The sequence below is a fragment of the Plectropomus leopardus genome, chromosome 13 (genome assembly GCF_008729295.1).
Source record: "Plectropomus leopardus isolate mb chromosome 13, YSFRI_Pleo_2.0, whole genome shotgun sequence".
NCBI classification, from domain to species: domain Eukaryota; kingdom Metazoa; phylum Chordata; class Actinopteri; order Perciformes; family Serranidae; genus Plectropomus; species Plectropomus leopardus.
The window spans coordinates 23261254-23288687 of record NC_056475.1 but is presented as its reverse complement, the minus strand read 5'-3'; the positions used below and the strand labels follow the sequence as shown (position 1 = coordinate 23288687).

Sequence of the window (27434 nt, the reverse complement as noted above, 5' to 3'; positions counted from 1 at the left end):
AAAGTTTATATTCAACCAGAAAAGGTCCTGGTCTGTAGCCTACACATGTTGACCACATTTCTTCATTGACCCAATGTCTGACCGTCTTTTAAAAATATTGATGTTCTGGATTTCTTAAGTTGTCAAGTATGTATTTGGCAACTGCCTCAAAAATACAGTATCAGTTAAGCTCTAGACTGCACTTATATCAGTTATTCGCTTCTCATCTTAAGGTGATTTTTGGGAGCCTTACCTGCAAAAGACTGAAAAAATGCACAAATAAAATTATAAAGGGTGATCTCACCTTGGAACTCCACCCCTTAAAAAGGAAAAATCTATTAAAAGATTATCCTAAAGATATTATAGGCATAATTAGGACCGGAGAGGTTACTCTCCCTATTTCTCCAAACTCATTTTGAAATGATAAATGATATTTATCCTCGAGTTTCTGAGACTTTCTGTGTGTTCTGTGAATCTGAGATTCAAAAATTAGAACTTTTTTTGCATGTAATTTTGTATTATGCTTTTTGGAATTGTTTCAAAATTGGACATCTGAAAAGGACCTTTAAGCACACAATTCAGAATATAATGATATCAAATTTGGTGTGCTAATGATGTCTAACAGCTCGATTATTATGACCAAACAATTTATCCACAAATGTAGAATCATTAATGCCAGACCACTTTTCCTTGTCTTCATGAATGAGTTGATAAAAAATAATAACTCTCAGGTCTTTTTCTGGTCATATTTTACCCATCTCTTGATTATTGCCTCTTTTTTCATGTTTTTAGATAGATAGATAGATAGATAGATAGATAGATAGATATACTTTATTGATCTCAAAACTGAGAAATTGGGATGTAGCAGCGCCATGCAGTAAGAACAGAGAATAAAGAGCACACATTATTAATAGAATATAAAGGAATGCGCTTAAAAAAAACCCTAAAAAAAAACTAAGAGACTGTACATATATACATATATACATGTGTAAAGTGCGGAACAGTATCTGAATAAATAAAAATAAAAATAAAGTCAGCAGTGTAGAGTGACATGGAGCTGAGACCGGAGCTTAAAGCGCAGACAGTGGTGAGTTATTGTACAGGTGGATGGCTTGTGGCAGGAAAGATTTCCTGTATCTGTCCTTTCGACAGCGAAGCTGTAAAAGAAATCAAACCGATTTGTTTCAAATGTTTGCTGGTGAAAGATGTCTCAATTCAGCACAAGAGATCTGATGTAGAGCCAGGTTTCAAAGGGTTAACAGCCCATCCCTGGTTTCTCCAGTCTCTTGTCCGCTGATATTGGATACTCCCAGTAGGGGGCAGTAATACGACAGAGTCATCCTACACTGTGAAAGTAACAGCGCAGCAGAAGAAGAAGCAGCGCCTCGGCCCCGCCCTTTGACTCACCTCGCTAATGTATTTTTTTTGTTACTGGTTTGTTTATGACGCGGTTCACTGGCCCCGTTAGCTTGACGGCTGATCAAGTGTATGCGGTTGAAAAGACGCGTTTTTTGGTGTCTGCTTTCATAGAAGATACTGTGCTGGGAACGACACAGATTACTAAGAGGACAGAAAGCTAGTTAGCATTAGGCGTTGGTCAGTCGTACGGCCAGATTACATTTGTTACCCTAGCATTTGGCTAGCAACGTTATACTGTACCATGGCGTGACGTTGGACAGGAAAGTGGTTGGCGACCAAAAATATAACATAAATATAGAGAAGAAAGTATATAGAGAGAGAAGCGCATGTGTGTAACACTTCCGTTCGCAGGTTAGGCTTTTAGACAGCTGCCTGGCGACTTACTTTGACAAGCTAGTGAGCTAAATTGATGTTAGCATGGCGTCAGATACAAGTGACACCGAGGAATTCTATGATGCTCCCGAGGACGTAAATTTCACTCCATCTCCCAAAGTGTAAGGAAACACATTTTATTAATATTACTCTGCATACGAGTGACTAATGCACACACTTTTCTGCTTGTTTTAAGCTTTCTTGTGTCATGCGTTAACATTTTAAGTCCTCTTAGCAATGACAGCTAACTAACGCTAAATTATCAAAATGCAAATTCTTATCGATAGCATCAAGTTAACTGAGCAAGTGTGGAGTCGGGTGCAAATTACTGCCCTGATATTTTTATGTGTTGGCTATTAAAACGTGTTGTAAACAGCAATACAGTGCTTCAGTACACCAGCTGTTAGATGTTAATGCAGGGGGGAGTCAACCCCAACACTCAAGTCACATGATGTGACATCAGGTCGACAGTTTCCATGCAAAAGCTTTGTTTACTGTAACACCCACAAAGGTACTTCTGACTGTCACTGGAGCTTGGTGTTTTTGGCTGGTGGGCACGACCGAAGTCAAGATTAATCAAGAGGCATTGTCATGTTCTCAAAGAAATGTTGAAGTGCTCCAATTTAGCATGAAATTAAGCTAGCCACACCAAGATCAAATTACTTTGACTTTATATTCGTTTTACGTTATAATAAGTATTTGGTTTTACAGAGAGAATATCTATAAATGTGTTGAAGTTATCGTGTAAATATTAATATATAGTGCATTAGTTTCTTAATTAATACATGTATGTTAAGTAATTTTAGCTTTTCAGCTTTCCCATATTTTAGCAATATCTAGCTGCTATGTTTTTAGTACAGTTCAGTATTGGAAAACAAATATGTGGACATGTTAGCAGTGTCTGGATGCTTTGAACATTGATCAAGTCATGTTTACATAACCACAATCAGCAGTACACCGCTGAGTAGAAGACCACTCTTGTCTGTGTTTTGTTTTCAGCCTTTTCAGACATTTAGTAGGAGCTGTGTCCTACCAAGACAGATAAAATAACAAAACAAACTGTTGCAGATTAGATTTGTTTTAGGATGTTGTGTTTTAGACACTGATTTGCATGTCCTTTTTGAACGGTATTCCTTTTTTGTTTTATAGGTCACCTGCAAAGTTTGTCATTCCTTCGCCTCAGGTATGTTTATCTAAGCCCAGCCATTATTGAAACAAGGCAGTATCTGCTGTGTCGCTATTTGAATGATTACTCTCACTTAGTTTCAATGTTACCAAGACTTGAAAATGAAGTGAAGGGAGCTCATACACAGGGTTGGGATTCAATTAAAATGTATTACACATCTTTGGAATCCTTCATTGAACCTTTAGTAGTTACTAATTATTTTTGCAGGAGAGATTACTTTTTATGTTCTGATTCAAAGCGGTTGTGATAAAGCAAAATGACTACCTATTTGTTAAGCTTGTTGTTCTTTTCTAGTTCAAAAGAGAGTTAATGAATCTGGGTATTTTACCAAATTCATGTACTAATGGCAGTTTGACAGCTGCTTAAACAGTGCACTGTTTCAACAAATGTTCAGCTATCTAGAGGTGACTGCAGTGTTTATAGTAGCTCTCCTTGAAGTTGCAACCACAGTAACAGACATCACGTTAAGATATTGGTACCCACCTGTGTGAACACACTAACACAGCCTGTTTAGTAATGAGTCATCAACTGAAAATACTCAACCCTGTGCTACGATGTCTGCCTCCTGCAGTGGGTAGTTGGCATCCTTCCTGACAGCTAGAAAAGTGTAAATGAAATGTGGATGAATCATCTGGTGTTGTTGCTCTGCCTGCCCTTCCCACACAGACAGTTACAACTGAAATTCAAATTACCCATGCTCACGAGAGATTGCAAATAAGAACTACTTTGACAGTACTGAACTAATATTGGATTAGATCCAGGAGGTGAACCTTGCTCACAGATGAGCATAAGCCCTGCATTGAAAAACAGCCAAATTTACTGAAAACATTGATTTTGCATCATGGAACAGTGTTTCATGCATGAATAAAATGAGCGTGAAGACCCTGGAATTGATGTAAGTGTCAGTCACAGATTTCTGCATCAAATTAAGCGTTAGCTAAATGTCAGAAATTTTAAGTATAGCCATTAAATATGAATTTATTTAGTTAGATTCTAATACTCTACAATGGGGTTTTTCTCTGGGTGTGCTTGATGTGCTCAATGAGCCTTGACTGAAATCAAAGTTGGGATGTGACTTTTATTTTTCATATATATCTGTTATATTTGAAACATTTTTTTAAAAAAATTATATACTTCTGCACAGCTTTCACAGACATCTGGAAACGCTGCACAAGATGTGAGCTGTGGAGGTGCTGCTTCTGAGACTCAGCAAGATGATTCCCTACTGGTATGGTTTTCTCTGTTGTTGCGCAGTATCCCACATGAGATGACTCAGATAAAATGGAAAGAGCTTTATCAAAATATTAGAGTTTTGTCATATAGTTGCAGTTTTATCTTGTAGGAGAAAAGTGTAAGTTAGTGTAGATTATTTATATCTATGATAGTATTTGTTTTTTGTGGAACATTTTCAGTGCAGTGCGTCTTGTGCTGTACCCTCCATGTCTCATGTGCAGGTAGCTGTGTTTTTTCTTTGCTTTCTGAATTTTTTCTTTTACTTTCAAGAGGAACTGCAGCTGCCCTCACATAGTACCGAGTGTTGCATTGAGTATGCATGCAGTTGTCCAACTGAAACATACTAGTTTATCATAAAATTGCACTTTGAACTTTGACACTTTTGCTTATATAGCCTATCCATTAGTCTGTAACGCAAAATAATTATTGCTAATATCATAATATAATTAATAGTTACACAGACAAGACACAAAATATGTAGTACTTACACATAAATGTCATCCGTCATATCAGCTTCTGTCAGCTGTCAGTTAGCTGTCATCTGTCTGCAGCTCAGTCGATGTGATGAATTGTCTGCGGTGCAGAGGATTATTGGTCAGAATAGCCAGAAAAGCATGCTGGTCTGCATACTGCGAAACGCAGTGCAGTAGGATATCCTTTTATTTTTGTCATACTGCATTTGACATACTATCGTTTTGGGACATACTAAATCTGGCAAACTAAATAGTATGGTAACATGAATAGTGGAACGCATCGCTTGTTTTTTTCTCAACTACCGTGGAAAGAAAGAAAGAAAAAAAAGGTACATGTACAGACAACATGTTTCTGCTGTGGGTCAGCTGGGCACTGGGAACTTGCATAAGAGTTGCTGTATTGTTACATTAACCTACTGTTATTTTCTCTTCCTCATAGATCATTGATAGCATCATTGAGGAGAGTCAAAAGGGAAGTGCCAGCGATGTGGCTGAGGTGGATCAGCTGTTAGATCAGCTCCATGTTGATGTAAGAGCAGAGCCAGAGCCAAAGGAAGAGAATAATGCTCAGGAAGTTCCTGTGGAGCTCGCGGCACCAGCTGTGGAACCTCTGCCTGTCGAGAGACCGGACGAGCAACAGGAAAGTGCAGCCACAAACGGAGCTTGCTCTATACCTGCCCCTGAACCTGCAGATTTCCCAGGGCCGTCCGCTGGGTCCCAAGAAGGCGTTCAGCCCCCGGACATCACCAGCACTGTAAGACTGAGTCAGCCTGATGGGGCGGTTGGGGGTGCAGAAGGGGAGCAGGAGCAGAGACCTGCAGATATCTTAGACCAGGTCCCACTGACAGACAGGCCCGCTGACTTGGACTCTGGGCCTACAAAACCCCCACGGCAATTCACAGTTGAACCGGACATTGTAGCCAGCACCAAGAAGCCTCCTCCCTTACGCCCACCACCTCCCGCCGGAGGTCCTCCACCGAGACCGCCTCCTCCGTCTTGGCAGACTCTACCGTCCAAGAAGTCTCAGGAGTGTCTGAGACCAAGTGGACTGGAAGGTAGAGAAAACACTTCATTTGTTGTACAAAAGTTGTGTTACATTGATCCAAAATGTTGTTTAGATGTTAAAAGTCAACCTTTAAGACATCACTGGATTAGTAACGTTCTTAAAGCGTTAAATATTGCTGTAGAATACAGCCTTTAGAGCAATAGCGTATGGGAGGAATGCTGAAAAACACCACTGATTGCACACTAGAAAGTCAAGTATTTTAGGGTTATGCTGTTATATCACATTCCATATAATAGACAACCTTTACTTTATAAATGTCCTAACAATAAACTGGTCAATGCAGTAAGCTTTTGTTTACAAAAGGCCAGATAGTGTCTCCAGTGCTACATGACTACTTCCTCAACTGTGTCTGGAAAAAACACTCATGGCATCCCTTTTATATTTGAGGTTTACTTAAGAGGTCAAGCATCTTGGCAAAACATCTTTCTCGATTATTATCCTTTATCAACTACAATGTCAAACTGCTGCACTCATGTACAAAGCAAACAGATGTTTTTTAAAGAGTTTCTTTCTTTTTTGTAAAGTGTTTTTTGATTATTTTTTGATTGATGATTATTCAGTTTCTGCAGTCAGCGTGGAGGCTCTGGAGCCCTCTGGCCTGGTGTCTCCCAGCAGCACAGTGAGGTGTCTAACCAAAGAGCTGCAGCATTCCTTGGATCTGGCCAGTGCCACCAGTGGGGATAAAGTGGTGACAGCACAGGTCAGTGAGGCTTCAGATCTAACTTCTTCTTCTCCCACATATGCTCAAAAATACAGCTATTTCACCATTGCCTGCTTTTTTTGTGTTTTAGGAAAATGAGGATGAACAGGCCTCGTCTCAGAGCGGAGGACAAACTCCAGGCCCTCAGCGTCCACGTTCCAACTCTGGTAGAGAACTGACAGACGAAGTAAGATTTTCTCTGTGCTTGTTTTCATTGCCTTTATCAGCTCGAATCCTTCCCAACCTCTCGCACATCCCTTCCACCGGCATTTCATGCTCAAAGTGTGCGTTATCTGAAAACAGGAAATCCTGGCCAGTGTGATGATCAAAAATTTGGACACTGGGGAAGAGATCCCTTTAATCCAGGCAGAGGAGAAACTTCCTGCAGGGATTAACCCCCTCACTCTGCACATCATGAGGAGGACAAAGGAGTATATCACGTAAGCAGCATTTTTTTCTGTAGTAGCTGCAATATTCATAAATTTGATTGGTGCAGGAAGCCAGTATTAGTGAGAAACCTGTGTGCTTTGAAAAATAAGGTGGAGCTTTGTCCAGTATTATATTACAACATGAGTACAAGCAAAAAGTGGAAAGAATATACTGAATCTAGAATTTGCTTGTTGCTGAGGGAAGTTTTGCAAGTGTTTTAAAAATAATCTGGTAAAAACAAATGATACATTTTCAAGAGGAAGTTGATTTGTTATGTTTTTTTCCTCTCAGGAATGACGCGGCTCAGTCAGATGACGACGAAAAGGCTCAGGCTCCACTGGCAGACACAGATGGTGGTAAACTAAAACAGAAAACGTAAGTGACATCTTGCAGCTTGTTGCTTGGAATCGATTTTCTTCACCCACTCAACACATGATCAGATATAGAATATAACTTGTTGTCTTCTAACCAGAACACAGTTTAAGAAATTCCTTGGCAAGTCTGTGAAGAAAGCAAAGCATCTTGCCGAGGAATATGGAGAGAAGGCGGTCAACAAAGTGAAAAGTGTGCGTGATGAAGGTAAAAAAAAAAAACAACAAAAAAACAGTCATTTGAAGAATTTGGGAAGATGTTTAGATTTTGGGAAAGCACTTTAAATTTTAATTTGCTTACTTTTTGATGTGGCAAAAGTGCCTAAATTGTTAATACACTGCTGTAGACTACATTTTACAGTATGTTGTGGATTTTTAATATTTAAAGCTGTCCCCAGAAGTAATTAAAAAAATGAGGTGAATTACCTGAAAGACTGGTTAGCTATTTTTGTAAAAAGTAAGGACAAACACATGCAGAATAACTCTGTTGAGACTGTCATCTCTAAATGGATGTGGGCACTGAGGGTATTACAGGACAGATAGGGTCATTCACTACTCGCAGTCATGACCATGAATGGCAGCTGTCATGTAAATGAACTGCTCGGTGGCTTAAAACCCACAAATCAATGACATCAACAACTTTCTTACTCAAAAAAATGAAAATAATATATTTTGTATCTACATGTAATCACTGTCAAAGTTAAGATTCAAAGTAGTCGCCTGAAGAATGTTTCACTGCTGAATGAATGAGCTAACCGTGACCTCACCCATTGGTTTGTGGACTCCCGTTCTGAAGTTTGGCATTTTGGCCGTTGCCATCTTGGATTTTTAGAGACAGCAGCCACTATATTTTGAGGAGAGGCTTAATGCTAGCTGCTAGCTCGGTTAGCTCTGTGTGTTTACAGCTATGGTTAACTGATACTTCTGTTTCTAGTTTTTGCTTGTGTAAAACAGGCGTAAAACCATAGAAACAAAATGTACTTTCTGGAAAAACTGAGCATCTGACTCCTTAGGGAGTCTTTTAATACAACCAAACAAGACCAAAACGTTACAATTAACTCTGATAAAAGTACACCACAGTAGCAACAGCTGTGGCTGCACCTATACTCTGTGAAAAAGGAGTTACTCCATGGTTACATAATCTAACCAGTGTTGACTCTGTGGTGGCAACTTCTCAACAGACGGCACCAATCTGTCGCTTAGAGTGGCAACGCCCCTTATTATATGTAACTTTAATAAATTCAAGACACGGAAAATGTGCATAATATATCCCGTTTAATAAAATTGAAATGGGTGAGTTGAATAAAAATTCACCAGTACAGTTGTCATGAATGGTGAAATTAGCTATGGAGAACAGAATGATTTTTCGTAACAGGATCTAAAGGATTTAAATTTTTGCTACAAGGTTGGGCATTTTCACATGAAGGTCTATGAGGATTGACTCACTTTTGGATCCAGCCTCATGGAACTGTAGTTTTTGGCACTTCTGCGCTGGCTTCATTTTTCAGCTCAGGAGGTTGTCTGAAACAAGCTTCACATAATCAAGAAAATAGTATCAACTAATGCAGAACATTTGTTACATTTCTCAAATTCAATGCTGCTACAAATGTGTTTTTTTTATTTTCAAAGGATTTGCCAGCACATGCCTGTGAAAAATGAACGCTCCTGCAGCTGAAAGGTTGTGATACCATCCGTTGTGCTTTTTGTTTGTGGTTGGCTCAGTGTTCCATACAGATCAAGACGATCCATCATCAAGTGACGATGAGGGCATGCCTTACACCAGACCTGCCAAATTCAAGGCAGCACACAGCTTCAAGGGTCCGTTTGACTTTGATCAGATTAAAGTTGTGCAGGACCTGAGTGGAGAGCACATGGTAAAAATCTCAAGATCTTATTTTTTTGATTTTTATTAATGTTTAAGAGAAAGTTTGCACCAATAAATGCTTGACTTACAGCCTCTGTGTCTCCTCCTCAGGGGGCCGTTTGGACGATGAAGTTCTCTCACTGTGGGAGGCTGCTGGCAACAGCGGGCCAAGATAATGTGGTTCGCATCTGGGTCCTGAAGACTGCCTTTGACTACTTTAATAACATGAGATTAAAGTACAACACTGAAGGTAACCTCATTATCATCGCAGATTTTTTTTTTTGGCAATATGATTGATTGTTTTAATTTAGCTTTGGCTGAAGTAAGATTTTTTTTCTTTGGCTTCTGCAGGTCGAGTTTCACCTTCACCTTCTCAGGAAAGTTTATGCTCCTCTAAATCTGATGATCCCGGCGTGAGTGAAATTAAAAAGCCCTTTGATTTGTGGCTTGTAATAGTGCGAGTAACGCAATGCTGTGCAGTCTTGAGTCTAACAGATTGTACTCTCGTCATAGGCAAGTTGTGCTCCGGAGGACCCAGACACAGAAGATAGGAATGCTCCTTTCCGTCAAGTCCCTTTCTGCAAGTATAAAGGTCATACGGCTGATCTGCTGGACTTGTCTTGGTCAAAGGTGATGTCTTATTGCCTTTTTCATCCCTCTTTTTCACACATTTTACACATTCTTAGTACTCTTCTCTTCCTCTAACTTTTTTTCCCATTTTTTTGTCACTGTAGAACTTCTTCCTGCTCTCCTCTTCCATGGATAAAACAGTCCGATTGTGGCACATATCCAGGAGAGAGTGTCTCTGCTGCTTTCAGCACATTGATTTTGTCACAGCCATTGCTTTCCATCCCAGAGTAAGTAGACTCACCTTGCGGTGCTTCTCTCGGCACAAATCAGAATTTATTTTGGCTCCCAGACTGTATTTATAGTAACACTTGCTCTTTGTTTCCCAGGATGACAGATACTTTTTAAGCGGCTCTCTGGATGGAAAGCTAAGACTCTGGAACATTCCCGACAAGAAGGTGGCGCTGTGGAACGAGGTGGACGGCCAAACACGTCTCATCACGGCAGCTAACTTTTGCCAAAATGGAAAGTACGCCGTCATTGGCACCTACGACGGCCGGTGCATCTTCTATGATACAGAGGTATCTAGCCGTGGTTAAATTATGTCTTTGTTATCTGTAAAAAAATTTTGTCATGACAGTCTTCATTCCAGGCTTAACGTTCATTCTGTCCGTCCGTTCCTCAGCGTCTGAAATATCACACTCAAATTCACGTGAGGTCCACCAGAGGCAGGAACAAAGTTGGACGTAAAATCACTGGCATTGAACCTCTACCTGGAGAGAATAAGGTAACTTCTGATCTTCACTACAAATACATCTACAGTATGTTTGCCTATAATGAGGCGACAGTCAGACTTAAATGACACATTGCCTCTTCTCCCTCTGATAGATTTTGGTGACCTCAAATGATTCCCGCATTCGCCTTTATGACCTGAGGGACTTGTCTTTATCCATGAAATACAAAGGTTATGTGAACAGCAGCAGCCAGATCAAGGCCAGCTTCAGGTGAGGAAGGCTCCCTTTTCTTGTAGCTTTGACTTGAGTATTTTAAAACTAGCAGCAGCAACAACGGAGTCGGTTTTTATATCATTTTTGCACTGCACCATTACTCACTGTGGGATTATCTTTCTACAGTCACGACTACTCCTTCATAGTCAGCGGCTCAGAGGATAAGTATGTGTACATCTGGAGCACTTACCACGACCTGAGCAAATTCACATCTGTACGACGGGACCGCAATGACTTCTGGGAAGGAATTAAAGGTAATTGTGCTATGTGTTGAATGATATATATGGTTTTAAAGCAACAGTTCAACCCAAGATCAAAAATGATTTGAATCTGTACAGTGATACGAACCGTATGACTGTGGAGGACGTCATTACGGTTTACATCTCGAGCTGTCACAAGCTTGAGCCTCTCTCGTCCATGAATAGACGCACGCTTCCTTCTGCGCACTGATGTGGTGTGTAGGGGTAGTTCAGTAGAAAGAAACTAGTTCCTACATGAAACTTTTCACAACAATGTCTGTGGATTATCTTAAGACGGGTCATGATTTCTGGAAAAGACATTGCTGTTGAGTTTTTCAACTGTACTTTTTTTTGGTGCTTTGAGCACTGCCATCCAAGTGCAGTTTAGTTCCATTATATATGAGAGAAGGCAGATATCTTGACAGCCGATAACTCACCGCAACTCACACCAAAACAATCTAGACTGGTAAAACAGCACTAAAGGGTGAGTGAAGGGATATGTAATTTTGATTTGGGTTGAACTGTCCCTTTAATGTAACAAGCTACTCGTGTTTGAACTGACACTTAAGCTTTACTTATCTTTCAGCACACAACGCAGTGGTCACCTCAGCGATTTTTGCACCGCACCCCGGCCTTATTGTTCCACAAGAAGCTGGCGCAGACAAACCAGAGGCAGAGTGTAAGAGCCTGGACTCCACAGACTCTGAAACGATACCCTCAGGTATGTTTGCTTGAATTAATTCACGGGCAGATTTCATTACAACATGGCTTTCATTTCAGCGCTATAAAAGAGTGTTGTCCGTTGCAGGAGCCCTAAAGACAGATCACACAGAGGTTCTACTCTCCGCTGACTTCACTGGAGCCATCAAGGTTTTCATCAACGTAAAAAAGTACTGAGCACTTCAGAGGCCCTCGGCTCCTCGAACTCAGGCCTGTCTGTCCGAGATCAGTCCTAAAGATGAAGGACAGCCCATCAAGGGGCCATCTAACATCACCCAACTACCTAACGGTTATTCCTCTGAGACAAAGAGCCGTCTGTAGCTTTTTCGGGAGAACAGGGACCCTACAATGGAAGATGAGGGAATGGGTGGACTGTACAATACAGACAAGATGTGATTCCCTGTCACATTTCTATTTTTTATCTTTAATACCAAGGAACTGTGAATGGTTTGGCATCAAGAAACAAAAAGAGCCAAGTGCGTGAGGTCTTTTTGGATAGGTATGTGCTAATCTGCAGCTGTAAGACCTGAGTATAGCTAGAAGGCTGTTTGTAACAGTATGGGCACCTTACTAATTTCTTTTGCTCCCACATTTCAGAGGGACACTGTCCTAATGTCAGTCACAAATTTTAATGTGTCTTATGTAAAGATCTGTAACAATTTGTTCCGAAAGCAAGGTGGTTTGAATTATTTGTGCCTACGAAATCTAGATCGCTTTTCTAAATTATACTTCTCAAGCTTTCCTCTAAAATATATCAGACATTTCAGCAGATGACAGCAAATTTACGGTACAGGAAATCTGTATACGGTTACTCATGATTAGGGCTGGGTATCTTAAATTTTCCAGAGACATTACGGGCTCTTAAGTACTTTTGATAAATTGTTTTGTTCGATAAAAGCACATTTCATTATAAAATAGTACTGTAAATTCAGTGTGTAACATTGCATACTTGCTGCTTTTGTAAACAGAACCAAATGCTCTATTAATTTCCTCAATAAAAGTAAACGCAAACTAGAAAAATGCTTGTCGACAACCTTTTTTTTAAAAAAAAAAAAAAAACTTGAAAAATCAAATCAAAGCAGACAATTTTGTAAACCGTAAAACAATTTTGATACCTGGCCCTACCAAACATGTCCTCCACACTCACTTTCATCACCAACAGTGATTTATTTAGTGTCAGAACTTCGCAGCAACATTTCTGGTTATCATTTTAAAAACAAACATTAAAACAAAAATATATATAATTAGTTACAGTGTTCAAACTTCATCATACAAAAGAGTGCTGAATCTTGCATGGATAGTGTGAGTGGGAACCACAGACGTACCGAGTCTGTTTAAAGAGCACTGCGTTGTGTAACCAGCGGAAACCAGCACGCTAATGGATGACAGGGTCCAGAGTTGAGAGTCAGTGTTTGCTCTTCTTTACCTTCTTGTGGGAGCGATGCGGTGACCGTGACCTGGACTTCCCTGCCTTCCGGTCTGGAGATGGTGATCGGGAACGCTTGGACCATTTGGGAGACCTTGTCCTGTTCAAAAAGGTTGAACATATAATAGACTCAAGAATAATAATCAAGATTAATACTTTGGCACTCTATAAAAACATCTCATGGCACTTGCTTTGAAGGAGAAATGCTCCTCGATTTCTGGTTCAGGTCATTTGGATCTCTGCTCCGTTCTCGTCTTCTGTCCCTTCTGTTGTCCTTTGACTGGTCTTTAGACTTCGACCTCGATCTCTCATTCTTGTTGTCGTCTTTTTCAAATTCCTACAGTAAGCATATTAAAACATCCCAATGAAGTCAGACATAGTTTTCTATGTCTTTTGCCTGTTCAGATGCAAAACCCTGCTCAGAACTGGCTTGTAACTCTCAAACCCACTCCTTCATGCACAATGGCCTGCGGCTTCTCCACAAGGGGGAGTTGTTTGGTCAATGTCAGATTAGTTCAACACATGCTAAACTGTTCCACCTAAAGTCATATGGACTAAACAATTCAGACCTGCAGATATATATACATATACATATCAAGACGGATAACTACAGGCAGAGAAAGCAAGCTTTTTTCATCATATATTAACTGTGTTTTCTCTGTGTGGCCAAAAATAATACTGTGTGGAAAATGCTCGGAGCAGTGTGAACTGTTCTTCCTTAACAATTCAACAGATTGTGCTCCAGTAAAGAAAACATACATTTTGCATACACAAAGCAACTGTAGCTAGCCTTCCTTTCTCTGTTCCTTTCTCCACATTGGACTAAATCTGCAGATCTGAAACTGATGACCCTGTGGCTCTCTATTAGCTGAGTCTGTTTTTTAATGCTTGCATCAGCTATACTATTTTTATTTTAATTGTGCCATTACCTAATTTAATAGTCTAATTTAAATGTACTAATAAGAATTTTTGTATACTATGTCCTGCACTGTTATTGATTAAAGAAATATTTCTATTACTCATCAGTGATGGTTGTATTTTTGCTATGAAGGAATACTTTACCCACAAAATGATCATTTCTACATCATTTATTTAACCCCGGTTATGTGGAATTTGTGAAGAAAACTCTTGAAAGCAGTGAATGTTAAACAACAGCTAAACATCTGATTTATCCAGTCATGTGCTTAATACTACACATGCATTTTCCCTAAAATGTAACTTTTTAAAACCCCTCCACATAAACAGTCTCACACATGGACCAGTGGCATGCCTGGGCAGCACAAGCAGAGCTCAAACATGTGCTGTATGTATGCAGAAATGTTTTAAATAGTAAGTCTTATGCAAAAATCCACGTGTTTATAGAGTACTGAGCATATGACTGTATAAATAAGACTTAGATTATACTGTATGAGCTGTGCGAGAGATCGTAAACTCATTTTTTTAATATAGTTTTGCTGTTGTTAAACATGGACCGCTTTTATTCACATTCATCACGAATTTTTATTTGTTTACTATGATTTAACTGTAGACCTAAAGAATGGGATATATACTTGTATACTGCCATGAAAAAAACAATAAAATTGATCAGAAAAAAAAAAGACAAATTTTCTGTGTTTGGGGTCTTCGTTCACTGTGGTTTTCTAAATTCAACACAACACAGGTTGAGCAACTGAAATACAAATGGTCATTTGGAGGATGAAGCGTTCCTTTACAGGCCCTCACTGCAGAATAAACACTGGGTTTAAATTACAACTGTGTAATTAACTGCCTTAAAAATGCCGGACTATTTATATACCGTTACACTCAGACATGCAGTATGAAATAAAAAGTGTCCAGCAGCACACCTTCTGTAGCAGCTTGTTCCTGTAGTGCTCCACTTGTTGCTGTATGCTGATTCCAGACTTCCTCGGCCTCTTGCCAGATTCCAACTCATCTTGGATCTTCATAACCTTTACCTGTGTCAAGACACATCTCATCAGTTCTCCATATCTATGAACTATAATATGACATACGTTTAAATGGTCAAAGATGCAGGGAGGGAGCTAACTATGGAGTCAAATGTAAACTGGTTGAAGGGAATTAGAATAATACTAATACAGCTATGGCTCAAACTGCTCTGTTCAAAGGGTAATAAATAAAAACTACCTCTTAATCACATCTTTATTACTAAATTCAGTACTTCATCTTTCTAATTTAATGGGGAATTTCTGGTATTTTTCAAACTGGACCCTTTTTTCACATGATTTCATGTCTAAGTGACTAATGGAAACAACAATTTTTTTGGAATTGGTCCAGTACTGAGCAAGTCTGTTAAAACAGGTTGCAACATTAGACTAATAGGCAATTGTGCATTGTCAGTTTGCATCCACTAAAAGTATTTGGTTTTGCCACGAAAGGTGAAGACTTTAAAAAGTGTCTGACAACAACAAAGAAAGGACCCTACAGAGATAGACCTTTTCTGTAAAGTGTAAGATCCTTTTTGTTCAACCTCAAACAGCCCCAAAATTGCTATATCCAAACAAACCAATCTCCATTTAAATAAACAGCAATTTTATAATCATAAAATACACAATCAACAGAAAAAATGAAATTCATAAAAGCCGTTCGTCTTTCCAATCACCAACAATCACCAACTCTGGTTTGGCTGAAATAAACCCCTAATTCACCCAGTTAGATGTGGAAATAGTCTGATGTGTTTGCTGATGGTGATTTGGAGGCTGTTTCTAGTTAAACAAAAACGATCATTAGCCTTTAACAAAAACACCATTGTTTGTCGGATCTTTTTCGTGATGGCAGACATTTATAATAATCTAAGCCTGTCAGTGGCAAAAACAAGCAATTTAAGCACACAAACATTGATGGTGTACGATTGCCTCGAGTGGTTACACTGCAGCCTGTTTCATGGCAGCAGTCTTACTCAATACTGCTCCAACTGAAAAAAAAATCATTGTTCACATTAGTCATTTAGACCCAAAAACATGAGAAAATGGGGTCCAGTTTGAAAAGTATCGAAGTTAAACAGAACATTGAGGTGGATTTTACATGAAGGGTGACTTTGAAAAGTGAATGGAAAGAAGCACAGCTAATTATACGGGATGACAACCACAGTTTTTATAGAAGCAAACACATTTTTCGTTTTCTTTTTAAACCCCTACTTGCCTCCACCTCTCTCAGCCTCTTCCTTTTGCTCTCAGACATCTGAAAACTTCTGAGGGAGCTCTGAAAGTCTGCGCTGTCATATTTGGATGAACTGCCGGAGTCATCACTACTGTCACTCTCGGAGTCTTCATCTCTGTCCTGTGAGTTGACACTGTCACCGGGAGGGAGAGAACAGAACATTTACATAGCATTTGACAGTTTATATGCACTGTGGATGCTTCTTGCAAATGCAGTTGGATAATACATAAATAGCAACCACAGAGGCCTTACCTTACATTCACGTCATCTTCACTGTTTGGCTCCACCACTATGTCCCACTTAGACTCCGGGTTGGCTTTAGAGAGAAAGGAGAAGGATGAGCAAGACCACAGACAGGGAAATTGAGATGATGCATGACATAATAATAATAATAATAATTTATTCAACTTTATTTATATAGCACCTTTAAAAACACTGTTTACAATGTGCTTACAAGTTAGCCAATAATGCCGAACAATGGCCAGATAAGAGTTAAGGCAGAATTTAACAGGAGATTAGAGGCGGAAACATGTCAGAAAAATACAGCAACAAAACAAAGGCAGTAGACACAGAACATTGATAATAAATGTGTTACCTTGAGAAAATGTCCCAGTGTCACTCTCCCACTTAGACAAAGGCACTCCAGAGTGAGGAACATTGCTCTCATCCACTGAGGACAAAAACGTCTGAGTCAGGACATGTATTAATCAAGTTGGATGAATTTATTTATCCCTGTTGGAAAATTATATACTTGCATGCCCTGTTCTCGTTGAGACCAGAGTGCACACTCAGCTAAAGACAAGAACGCAGGAGAGTGTGGATTGATTGTGTATTGATCTAAGACACTTGAGTTGTGCAGATAATTGAGAACATGTACAGGAAACGGTGGACTTCTGGTTGAAAGATGTGCTTTTGATATGTGCTGGACTCACAGGGCATTCCATCAATGTCGTCGATGGCTGCTCCTAAGGGAACGCCGTCTATGTCATCAACAGGGACTCCGTCCAGAGGGTCCCAGCCTATGGGGCAGCCGTCAAGGTCATCCTCAGGACGACTCTGCAAAGGTAAGCCGTCTATGAGCGAGCTGTCCATTGGCGCGCCATCGAGATCAGAGGATAGTTCCTGCAAGGAGACAGATGTCCAAATATGTTTAATCTTCATGTTAAAATATTTTTCAACGCAAACAGCTGTCTAATAGGCTGAAATGCCATCAGAAAAAGGTAATACAGTCTGTAATGAGCAGATAAATATTCAGCTCACCTCTGTCGTCTCTTTCGACTCCTCCACCGCTTTGGCGAAGCCCAGAAAGATGTTTTGAAGGTGGATTAGATAAGGCTCCGGGTATATGGCCCAGTCCTCCCATGCTCGAAAACAACTCATGACCTTTTGCTGCAGAGATAAAGAATAAAATGTTTCTTTTTGTGTTCAAATGTTGGTAAATGTCCCTGCGTGAGACAAATGAAAGACAGTTACCTTAAACTGTTCTGCCTGCAGCCTGGCTTGAATGTTTTTATGTGCTGCATTAAGGTCTCCAAATATCTGTGCTAGCTTTGCTTCAAAACTGAAAAAATAATCCAGAGAGAGACACGTTTGAAGAATGTCACAAGGAGACGAAATAAAAGATGATAATATGATAAGTGTTAAAGCTGAATTGAGGGAAAGCATCTTACTATTTACGATAATATGATGCGCCGGCTACTTTGGCACACGAGTTGTGTAAGATGTCCGACACGAGATACAATCTGGCAATCTGTGGATATGAGAACAGAAACAAATGTTGTGAGTGAAATCCCCTGTATTTTACATAGATATTCTTTTTAATTTTGCTTATGTAAAGAAATCAAAGGAAGCAAACTAACCTTCTTCTGAAGGGACGTCTGCAGCAAAGAAAACGATTCGGTGATGTGTCCCACTACTTCCTCTGCTGCATCCGCTCGCTCAAGACAGAACAGCATGGCATTGGCGATATCTTCTCTGCTTGGAGTGAGTTCTTTAAGCAACGTTTCCAGCCTCTGTCTGTGCCTGAATGGTATTTACACAAGAATACGTTAAATCCACTAAAGTTATATAGATATACAGCACCTGTCAGAAGTAGAGCACCCCCGTTTTTCAATTTTTTACTGACATTTAAGCAGTTCAATGCCAATGAACGGCTTGAAATGGACCAAAGGAATGCTATAAACTGCCAGAGGTTAAAAAACCCTTTAAGCTACCAAAACTGGAAATTTATGTAAATTTAAGAGTATAAAAAAGGGCCTTTTCAGGGACTAACCAACGGGTTAATAACTTAGCCTCCAGCTGTTCTGCAGCAATGGAAGTAAATTAAGCCTTGAAATGGCTCCCGAGTGTGTGACACCACCTGTCAAACATCGAGGAGGAAGCCTGATGGTTTGGGGCTCTTTTGATGGATCCACAGTCGGTGACTTACACACAATGACTGGCACCCTACACCAAAAGGGCTACTACAGCCTTTTGATGCACCATGCAATACCCTCTGATGTATGCCTTGTTGGTCTGGGGTTTATCCTGCTGCAATATAATAACCCAAAATATGACTCCACGCTACATCAGAACTACCTGGGGGGTAAAAAAGAACGAGAGTTTAGGCTTTAAATCATGGAAAGGCCTGCACAGTCTCCTGACTTAAACCCAGTGAAGCTGAATGGGATGAATTGGACAGAAGGGTGAAACCAAAGCAATCTACATGTGACACAAATTTTTGGGAAACTCTGAAACAGTAATGATAGAGATTTTCCCCACAAAATTTGATTTCAACTGTAGAAAAATGCCATATGTGTATATTTAGTTTGTATATCTGCAAAAGTTGCCTGCTTTGATGAGTCAAAAACTTTTAATTACATTTTATTTTTTACCAGATAGACACAACCATTAACCAACACTTAAATTTTTGAGTACATTGAAATAATAAACTGCCTAAATTTCAACAAAACCTGGAAAAACGGAGACTTTCTTAAACTTTTGACTTAGAGTGAAAACATCATTATGCCTGCTAGACATACTCACTCAGCTCTGAGCTGCCCTTTCTTCACCTCCTCCTCAGGTGACACATCCTCCTCCTCCTCCACTTTATCTTCCCCTCTCTGAGAATAGTTGTTTAGGACAGGAGGTCTCCACATGGAGCCTCCTCGGAACATACGAAAATCTGCGGTCCTCCACTCAGTCGGGGACTGTCCCTGTGACAAAGATGAAGGTAAAAAAATAGAGAAGAGGAGGGATCCCTCTGCCAGGATGGACAGGTATGTTGAATCTTACAAACACGTACACTACAGTTTCATGTTCACTGAGTAAATGCTAGAAAGAATTTGGGTATTCAAATTCGCATGACTCCAACAGCTTTTCACGATAAAACAAAAGAGAAAAGTAAATGATAAACAGGAAACTTTTTTTTGTTCTTCTCGATAAAATCCAAGAGGTTTTGTGAAAGGTTTTGCAGTGAATACACATACCTGGAGGATGGTGAACAGTTTCCACCGATAGTACACATGATCTTGGCTTTTATTGTCAAAAAGGAACCTGAGACGATAAAAAGTGAACAAATTAAATATGTTCCCTTCAAGGTCACTTACGAGACCAACACATGACCAGGTGCAGCGATACTTACCTGTAATCTGGATTGTTTTTCTCCTTGTTCATAATAACGGCTTCAAACACGGGGCCTTCACGCACCACAAACTCTATCATCCTGTGAATGAGGAATAACAGATTCCTGTGGGGACAGAAGACTGGATCAGACCAGGGTTTGCACGCTGACCGTCATTTACAGCATGAGATCTCTAATACCTCTTCACACTGAACTAGTGACCCATGCAAACTGCAGGCTGACCGTCAGATTGAATGCAGCTGACCGCTAACACTGTCGTTCCGTGTCGCAGCATACACTATTTTAAAAACTGGTGACCATAATAAGGTGATAACCCCTGGGATGTTCCACTGTGCAAAACTGCAGAGTCACGGCCTTCTGGACAGACACTGTGTCAGCACACTGTTATATCTCTGGGTCACTGTGTCCATGAAAAGGGGTAAAGTAAAATCACAAAATATCTATACGTGAACAATGACTTTTAAGATATGAAAGCCCCAATCCAAAGTTTAAAGGAATACCTCGCCCTGCGAATGACCGTTCATATATTAATTGCTCACTCTGTGTTACGTTAAATTTGTGAATAGAACTTTATTTTTATTGCATGCCTCCACGGTGAAAAACGAATCCAAAACTGAAAGAGATTTTTGATGAATTGAATTCATAGGGGTCTGCAATTAAGAAACAGCAAAACTATTTTTAAAAAATCCGTTAACAAACCCTCATACAACTTGTGCTGTATAATCCAAGTCTCATTGATCCAATTGTATGCTCATTGCTTCCCAAACACAATCGTTTTTTGTTGAAACATTACTATATAAAAGTCAAATGAAAGTGAAACTTATTTATGCTCTCTTTAAAGCCAGACTCCATCGACAAATACAGTCATTCTACTTCGTTTAGAAAGTGTGCTGCTCGCCTACTGCTGTCTTCAGTCAGTTTGTGTGTTAATGTGAGACTTAGATGAATCCAAACTAACCCTTTAAAACACCACAGCCACACAATAACAACCAAACTGCCTGAGACAGATGTGAATCACCAGTGTTCAGTAAGGTAAAATAACTGTTTTTGTGAATGGAGTCTGGCTTTGAAGAGAGCATTGAAAAGTTTCACTTACAGTTCAGTTTTGATTTACGTGAATAATGTTTTTGCAAAAATGCATGTGTTGGGAAAGTACTGATCATACAACTGGATCAATGAGACTTGTATTACACTGCAGGAGTTTTGTTAGAGTTTGATAAAGTTCTGTTGATATGATTTTGCTGTTATTAAACTTGGACCCCATGACTTCAGTTCAACAAGAATTTTCTCTGTTTTTGGATTCTTCGTTCACCATGGACGCATGAAGAAAAACATGTTTTCTTCACAGATTCAGCACAACAAGGGATGAATTACTGATATACAAACGCTCATTTAGGTGGTGAAACATTCCTTTAAATTTAGTCAAAAAAAATTACATGACAATTTATAGGCTAGGATTTATTCTACATATGCAATAAAAAGGTCTCAACTACAAAATTCTTAAATGGGTAGTATGCAGTTGTAAGATCATCGAATTTAGGATATTTTCTTTGGGGATACAGGCCTGAATCCTCTCTGAACCGTAGCATCAGTGTGAAGCATGTTGATGCAGTGTTGCTGATTTTGTCAGATCTACCACTACAGTTAGACTTGCGTATTACTCACTGTTCTAACCTGACATGGGATTTAGTTTGATTTATGGCCCTAGCATGAATATACATTGTCTGACTTGGGGTTAATATTAAATCTATCTGCCTTCTAGCTGTATCGGTCTGCAGTGTCTCAGCCTACCCGTGGGAAACCCAGGGCTCAAAGATGCTGTTAGAAATCAATGGCTCTTACAATCATTTACAAAGTCTACTGCTTTTCACTTTTCACAATAACATCCATTAATATATCATGATGGGAACAACATGAGGTATCTGAGCAAACTAGAAAGAGAAGTGTACAAAAAAAAGCATTCACTGTATATAAATCTAACACCATCATTGGCATCATTGGCATCTACAATAAGAGCTCCACAGTCCTCAGTTGTAGATGCCAAAACATCCACTAACATGTTGCACGGTGGGGTTCTTTACCATGTCCTATATGTCAGATGCATTAGCAATACTTAGGACTGGAACCTCCTGCCTGACAGAATCTGTATGGGTCCTATAACACTTGTGTTATAACAGCTGGTCAGTCATAGTAGGAAGAGTGTGTGTACCTTTCGGTTGGGATAACCACTTTGACTACGGCTTCGGACAGAGTCTGTTTGTGAAGTCAAATCAAATAGTAAAATATTACAAAGTGAGTACTTGTACAGATGAAACACTGCAGGATACATACAGCATAGAAAACCACGATAGCATTCATAGTCAGTGAAATGGGAGGGGAGGGTGACACAGCTTAAGTAAACTATTCTAAAAAGCTAAACCATCTATACTAGCTAACTGACCTCAAGGCTTATATAAACATTTTGTAAACACACTCAAACTGTTATGTTACTTTTTACAAATTTTTGCAATTCTATACCCCTGAATCCTGTGATACCGCACTGCACAGACAAGGTGATCAATTACATGAATGAACAAGCATGCAACATAGTAACAACGTGATTCCCAAGTTTATACAATGATTGATAACAAATTACACTTAAAGGTCTAGTGTGTAGGATTTAGCGGGATCTATTGCAGAGATGAAATGCAAAATTTATGACTATGTTTTCCTTGCATGAATAATAATCTGACAAACAGAATCATGGTGTTTTCATTGCTTTTAAGTAAGCCATTTATATCTACACAGGAAGCGGCTCCTCGCTCATAGAGTCTACCGTGCTATACAGCCATGGTGAAGAGGCCCAGAATGGACACATCTAACACTGTCTGTAGTAAGGGCCGCTCACAGCTTCGTGTTGGCCGCCATAGTTAGCAGTGCGTCTATGACAAGCCAACCCAGATATTTAATTTGACACTGCTAAAATCAGTGGAGTTTTTTTTTTTTACCCTTTAAAATTGCCAACTCCCAATAAAAACCTTCTGAGGTTATCCTAAAAAAAGACAAGAAAAAAGGTGAGCGCACATTTCGAGGTGCTGGGCTAGTGGCCTGTCTGTGATGAGCTGAACCGCGTTGGAGAAACACAGATTTGTAACGTGAAACGGCTTTATTCAGTATTTTTACCCGTTTGAATCACCTGGTTTGTTTGTTTTGGAGATGAGGAACCCTCTCCAGAAAATGTAGCTCCTGCTAACATCTTAACAATGAACACTGAAGGAATCCTAACCAGGAGTTCACGCCTCACACACGGGAAAGGTTTCAGCTGGTTGCAATCTGCAGTCCTCACCACTAGATGCCACTAAATCCTACACACTGCTCCTTTAAGTTTTTTTTTTTTAGACATGGGTTTATTGTATTCAGTCGCAGAATACCTTGAATTTAATTAATGCATATTTAGGGAGTGCATTTTTTTTCTTTAAGTGGCAAAAAGAGTAAAGCGCTACTTCTTCTACAAATATACAGGAAAACCTTCTCTGAAAGGCACATCTTCCTTTAATTTTTACATTTTTTGTACAGACTGTAATTCCTGTTCTAGTACGCCACCATTAACACCCATTACTTGTCACTGTGATATGAGAGCCTGCAGTGCCTAGTGAAGCACACATCACAGAGATAAATGGTCATGCAGACACCCCAGAGAACAGACACAATTTTACCTTGTCAAGCTCTCCTTTGGACATGCCCAGCGGCTTGGTGAAGTCATTTCGGAAGCGATCCCTTGGCTGAGCATTGAAAGGCAGACCAGATGGGGGTGGCGGTGTGGCCCTCACCCCCACTGGTGTGTAGAGAGGCTGAGGTGGAATGCGAGCCGGTCTACCCCATCCCAGCTTCATTTCAAACCCCATAATCACTTTACCTGCAATACACAACAGAATCACAGTCAGTAAGAATCACAGTGAGGGAGTAGCGATGAAATAAACCTGCCTGTAAATCTTATTTTTAAGAGTAAACTGTACCATCAAGTGCAGCCAAGGCTCTCTCTGCATCTCTGCGTGTCATGAACGCCACAAAGGCTCTGTTTGACGTCCTGCAGCGCTCCTCGTCCGTTCGGGGCCACATAATCTTCACGCTGGCCAGGGGACCATACTTGCCAAACTCTTTGCAGAGCATCTCCTCATTCATCTGGAAAACGAGAAAACTAATCAGTGAGAAATGTGCATCTGTGTTGCCCTTGGTCAATCAAAGTCAGTGTGCTCCTTTACCTTTGGGCTAATGCAGCTAATGTAGAGGTTAGTGGTGGTTGGCACTGTTAGGTCGTCATATAATACTGCAGGAAAAAAGAGATGTTAAATTATTGAGAGGTTAGAAATTTTTAAATAAGAAAACTCTTATTTTGAAGAGGGACTCTGACCTGATCGGCCTGATAATGGTGTTTCCAGATCTCCATATCCTCCTCCTCCACCGGAGTCATTTTTCTTCCTTTTATATCTTTCCTCACGCTCTTCTTGTATTCTAAATTTTTCAAATGTAAAAATAGGCTTAAGTATGTCATCAAGAATTAACTTACTGACATGAAACATGATGTCAGGCACATTTGAAGACTTACAGCTTAAGTTCTTCTTTAAAGAGTTCGAGATTACTCTTCTTCTTTTCTTCTGTCTTTCTTTTAAATGTCTGTTAATCAAAACAGTAGCCATTTTGGTTAGAACTGCAACTGACTGATTGGTCAACTGCACTGACCAGAGTGAGAGGTCATGAGAAACAGTTAAAGGTGCAGCGTGTAAAATTTAGAGGCATCTGTCAATGAGGTTGCAGAACTGAAACGTCTCTCGTCTGCCAAGCATGTAGGAAACTGCAGTGGTTGACGAGAAAACACGAATGGTTCCATCTAGAACCAGTGTTTGATTTGTCCATTCTGGGCTACTGTAGAACAACATGGCAGACTCTGTGGAAGAGGATCTGCTCCTAATGTCGATATAAGCGGCTCATTTTAAGGTTACAAAAATTCAATATCTTTTATTTTCAGGTGATTATAAACTTATGAAAACATAAATATGAATATTACATGCAGTTTCTGCCAATAGATGCCCCTAAATCCTACACACTGGACCTTTAAAGATGAATGCATGCGGTAAGTTTGCATTCATAATGAATTCAGTAAACACAAACATTAAGGTGCAAACTTACAGACTTTTTGCTTTCAGCAGATGACACAGGTGAGACATTCTGAGACACAGGGACAAACTTCGTAGCAGGTCGATACAGCTTACTTTTTTTGACCTCTGCTGCTTCCTCCTCTGTAAAAAATAATAAAAAATAATTCTTGAATACTGGCTATCCAACATTTCATCAGGTGTGCAAATTATAATTTAGGTAATAGTAGGTTGGGTCTGTAAAACAGGAGGGGGTGTTATTGATGTCATTGCTCTTTTGCTGCACAGCAGGATATCTGAGGAGCTTCCTGTATAATTAGTAGACAGATTGGCCTTGGTTCCAAGAACAAAGGATGAATTCGTTGAGGTTTGGTCCCCCTGCTGTGTTTGTCGATAGATATAAATTAAAGGCAAGTTTTTAAGTGTAACAGTAAGTTGAAGCACTTCTAAGTTTTGGAAGAGCTTTATTTTATTTTTTTTAATTAAAGTGATAATGGATTGCTGACTACGGGTCCCCAGAGGGAGGGATTTTATTAAGCTGTTCAAAAGATGTGGGCCCTGAAAAATTAAGATGGTGAACTATTTCACTGCTGAGTCAGCCTGGTGTTCTTTAATAATCATTTTCAGTTCTCTTAAGATGTCCAGGTAATTTGGTTTAACACTATTGGAACACATAACTCACGAGTCATCTTTGGTCCAGACGTACCGGGCAGAGGAAATGGAATAGAATTGTGATGCAGCAGTTTTCATTCATAATGACACACTGAAAGTCACAGAATCATAGCTGCTGACCTTTAGTTGCATTCACAATGCCCCCACGGACAAAAGTTTTTACTCCACTGTTCTCGCTGGTCTCAAATGTAGCCAAAAATTCTTCAAAAACCTCTGCTGCTTTTTCTTCTTCCTAAAACGTCACACGGAAACACATCACCTTATCCATGCCTTAGTTCACTGTTGATCAAATTCTCAAAGTGGTATTTACTCAGACACATTCATATTGTAGAAATATGTAATTTTCTGCCACAAAATGCAGTTTTCTAAACCCCAAAAGCACCAAATTATATTCAATATTAAAACAACTCCAAGTCTCCAAACCTCCAACCTCTGTACCTTTTTCTTGAGCTCTTCTTGTTCCTTCCTTGTGAGCGTTTTGATCGGAGTAACAGGTTTTCGCTTTCTATCGGCCATGCTCAAACTGCAAAAATGACAATAGTAAGTGAATAGAATGAAAAGATGCTAAGTCTTTACCACCTAATTACTTAATTTAGTAACCAATTGTTTAAGATTAAAAAACGAACGGCATCTGTTAAAGTTATGACATGATCTCCTCTTTTTATTACTTTAATAACTATTTGTTAAAAGGGAGATATAAACCAGCTGTTGTTCAAATGACAATAATTTTGATAAATGTATCATTGTCTCAAGGCAGTCTGACATCCTTTATTGTTGTGTGCACAAATTGTACATCCCTTTCAGGGTCAGTACAGAACAACAGACAGTAAGGCACCTCCCAGGTCCTCTGGGGGACAGGGCAAGTCCCACAACATGCATGGCTAGAGGGCAACTGCATAAACCTGTGTTTTCTGTTCAGTTCATATGTATATATTATTTATGGCATTTCTTTTTTGGTCAGACAAAAGATGCATGCAACATTTGAGGGAAGCAAACAGGAGTTGCCAAAACTGAAACTTTGCACTTTTAAACAAACCAAAATGTAGTATTATTCAGACCTCATATGCACTGCAAACTGATAAAACATACTCTCAAAGGGGATGGAAACTTGAGATGTCTAGCACCCATAATAAGTTAGCTACATTCAAGCAGACTTACTTTATCACATCATTTACAGCAAACTTTTTCAACTTGACACTTTCATACAACAGATGTTGTTGACATCCTCTGCTGCAGGGGTAACATACATGTAGTTTTGGTCAGATTTCAGCACATTGAAAGGCCTGGACTAAAGATGAGCTAACACTACACTTTGCTAACGTTAGCTAACATTAATGTTTAGTTTAGCTACCTTTAGCAAGACTCAAGTTACATATAAGCTAACCCAGCGTCAACCTTTGGATGAGTAATGCTGAATACAGCTGATATATTTTCGTCGACCCATATTCTGAAAATTTCCCGACCCATAATGATGCAACAACATCTGAACGCTATCATCAGCTGCTAACTCCCATACAGTGACCCTGTTAGCTAACGCTAGCTAACACAACAGTGATGTTTTCCTCTGTAACGCCACAAAACAAGCACCCACGGGGGGTTATTAAACCACACAGCATGCACATAGCTTCATACCTTAGCTAAAACTGTAACTTACAGTGTGTGTCATGCTATTGCTTCACCATTTTTGGTTGCGACGACAATTGTTTTCTCTAATAACATGAAGCTATGAAGAGGCGAGATATCCAAGTGGAGCTGTGGAGAGGAGGACGGCTGCTCGGTG

At 39.7% G+C, this 27434-nt stretch overlaps 2 protein-coding genes across 3 annotated transcripts; one reads left to right on the top strand and one right to left on the bottom strand.

The window, feature by feature from the left end:
* The first annotated feature begins 1393 nt into the window (after positions 1–1393).
* Positions 1394–12645, top strand: wdr44 (WD repeat domain 44). 2 transcript variants are annotated; one of them, XM_042498877.1, is made up of 20 exons: positions 1394–1892; positions 2920–2953; positions 4101–4184; positions 5102–5717; positions 6298–6428; positions 6520–6615; positions 6732–6868; positions 7149–7232; positions 7330–7436; positions 8951–9102; positions 9204–9342; positions 9444–9505; positions 9606–9722; positions 9827–9949; positions 10049–10240; positions 10345–10446; positions 10548–10663; positions 10793–10920; positions 11492–11626; positions 11714–12645. In XM_042498877.1, exons 1-20 carry the CDS (start codon positions 1816–1818, stop codon positions 11800–11802), a joined length of 2721 nt encoding a protein of 906 aa, XP_042354811.1. In that variant the 5' UTR covers positions 1394–1815; the 3' UTR covers positions 11803–12645. The 2 variants fall into 2 exon arrangements, with proteins under 2 accessions (XP_042354811.1, XP_042354810.1); XM_042498876.1 differs by having other exon boundaries at positions 6289–6428.
* Positions 12646–12772: 127 nt separating this feature from the next.
* Positions 12773–27433, bottom strand: zgc:163098 (uncharacterized protein LOC100037380 homolog). The gene is made up of 24 exons (XM_042498878.1): positions 27309–27433; positions 26093–26177; positions 25775–25886; positions 25017–25126; positions 24436–24503; positions 24241–24341; positions 24092–24156; positions 23846–24011; positions 23546–23745; positions 22060–22103; positions 19851–19955; positions 19696–19762; positions 19253–19422; positions 18088–18250; positions 17899–17978; positions 17702–17789; positions 17489–17617; positions 17161–17350; positions 16824–16898; positions 16481–16544; positions 16211–16361; positions 14896–15006; positions 13243–13388; positions 12773–13151 (listed from the first exon to the last, which is right to left on the bottom strand). Exons 2-24 carry the CDS (start codon positions 26168–26170, stop codon positions 13031–13033), a joined length of 2604 nt encoding a protein of 867 aa, XP_042354812.1. The 5' UTR covers positions 26171–26177; positions 27309–27433; the 3' UTR covers positions 12773–13030.
* Position 27434: the final 1 nt, after the last annotated feature.

Excerpts from the sequence above, each read along its gene's own strand:
- zgc:163098 (XM_042498878.1), bottom strand. The coding sequence starts at position 26,170 with ATGGCCGATAGAAAGCGAAAACCTGTTACTCCGATCAAAACGCTCACA. Across the intron at positions 22,104-23,545 it reads CCAAAGGAGAGCTTGACAAG|ACTCTGTCCGAAGCCGTAGT; the intron begins GTAAAATTGTGT and ends CTTCACAAACAG. Across the intron at positions 19,956-22,059 it reads GTGGTTATCCCAACCGAAAG|GAATCTGTTATTCCTCATTC; the intron begins GTACACACACTC and ends CTGTCCCCACAG.
- wdr44 (XM_042498876.1), top strand. The coding sequence starts at position 1,816 with ATGGCGTCAGATACAAGTGACACCGAGGAATTCTATGATGCTCCCGAG. Across the intron at positions 4,185-5,101 it reads AGCAAGATGATTCCCTACTG|ATCATTGATAGCATCATTGA; the intron begins GTATGGTTTTCT and ends TCTTCCTCATAG. Across the intron at positions 10,921-11,491 it reads CTTCTGGGAAGGAATTAAAG|CACACAACGCAGTGGTCACC; the intron begins GTAATTGTGCTA and ends CTTATCTTTCAG.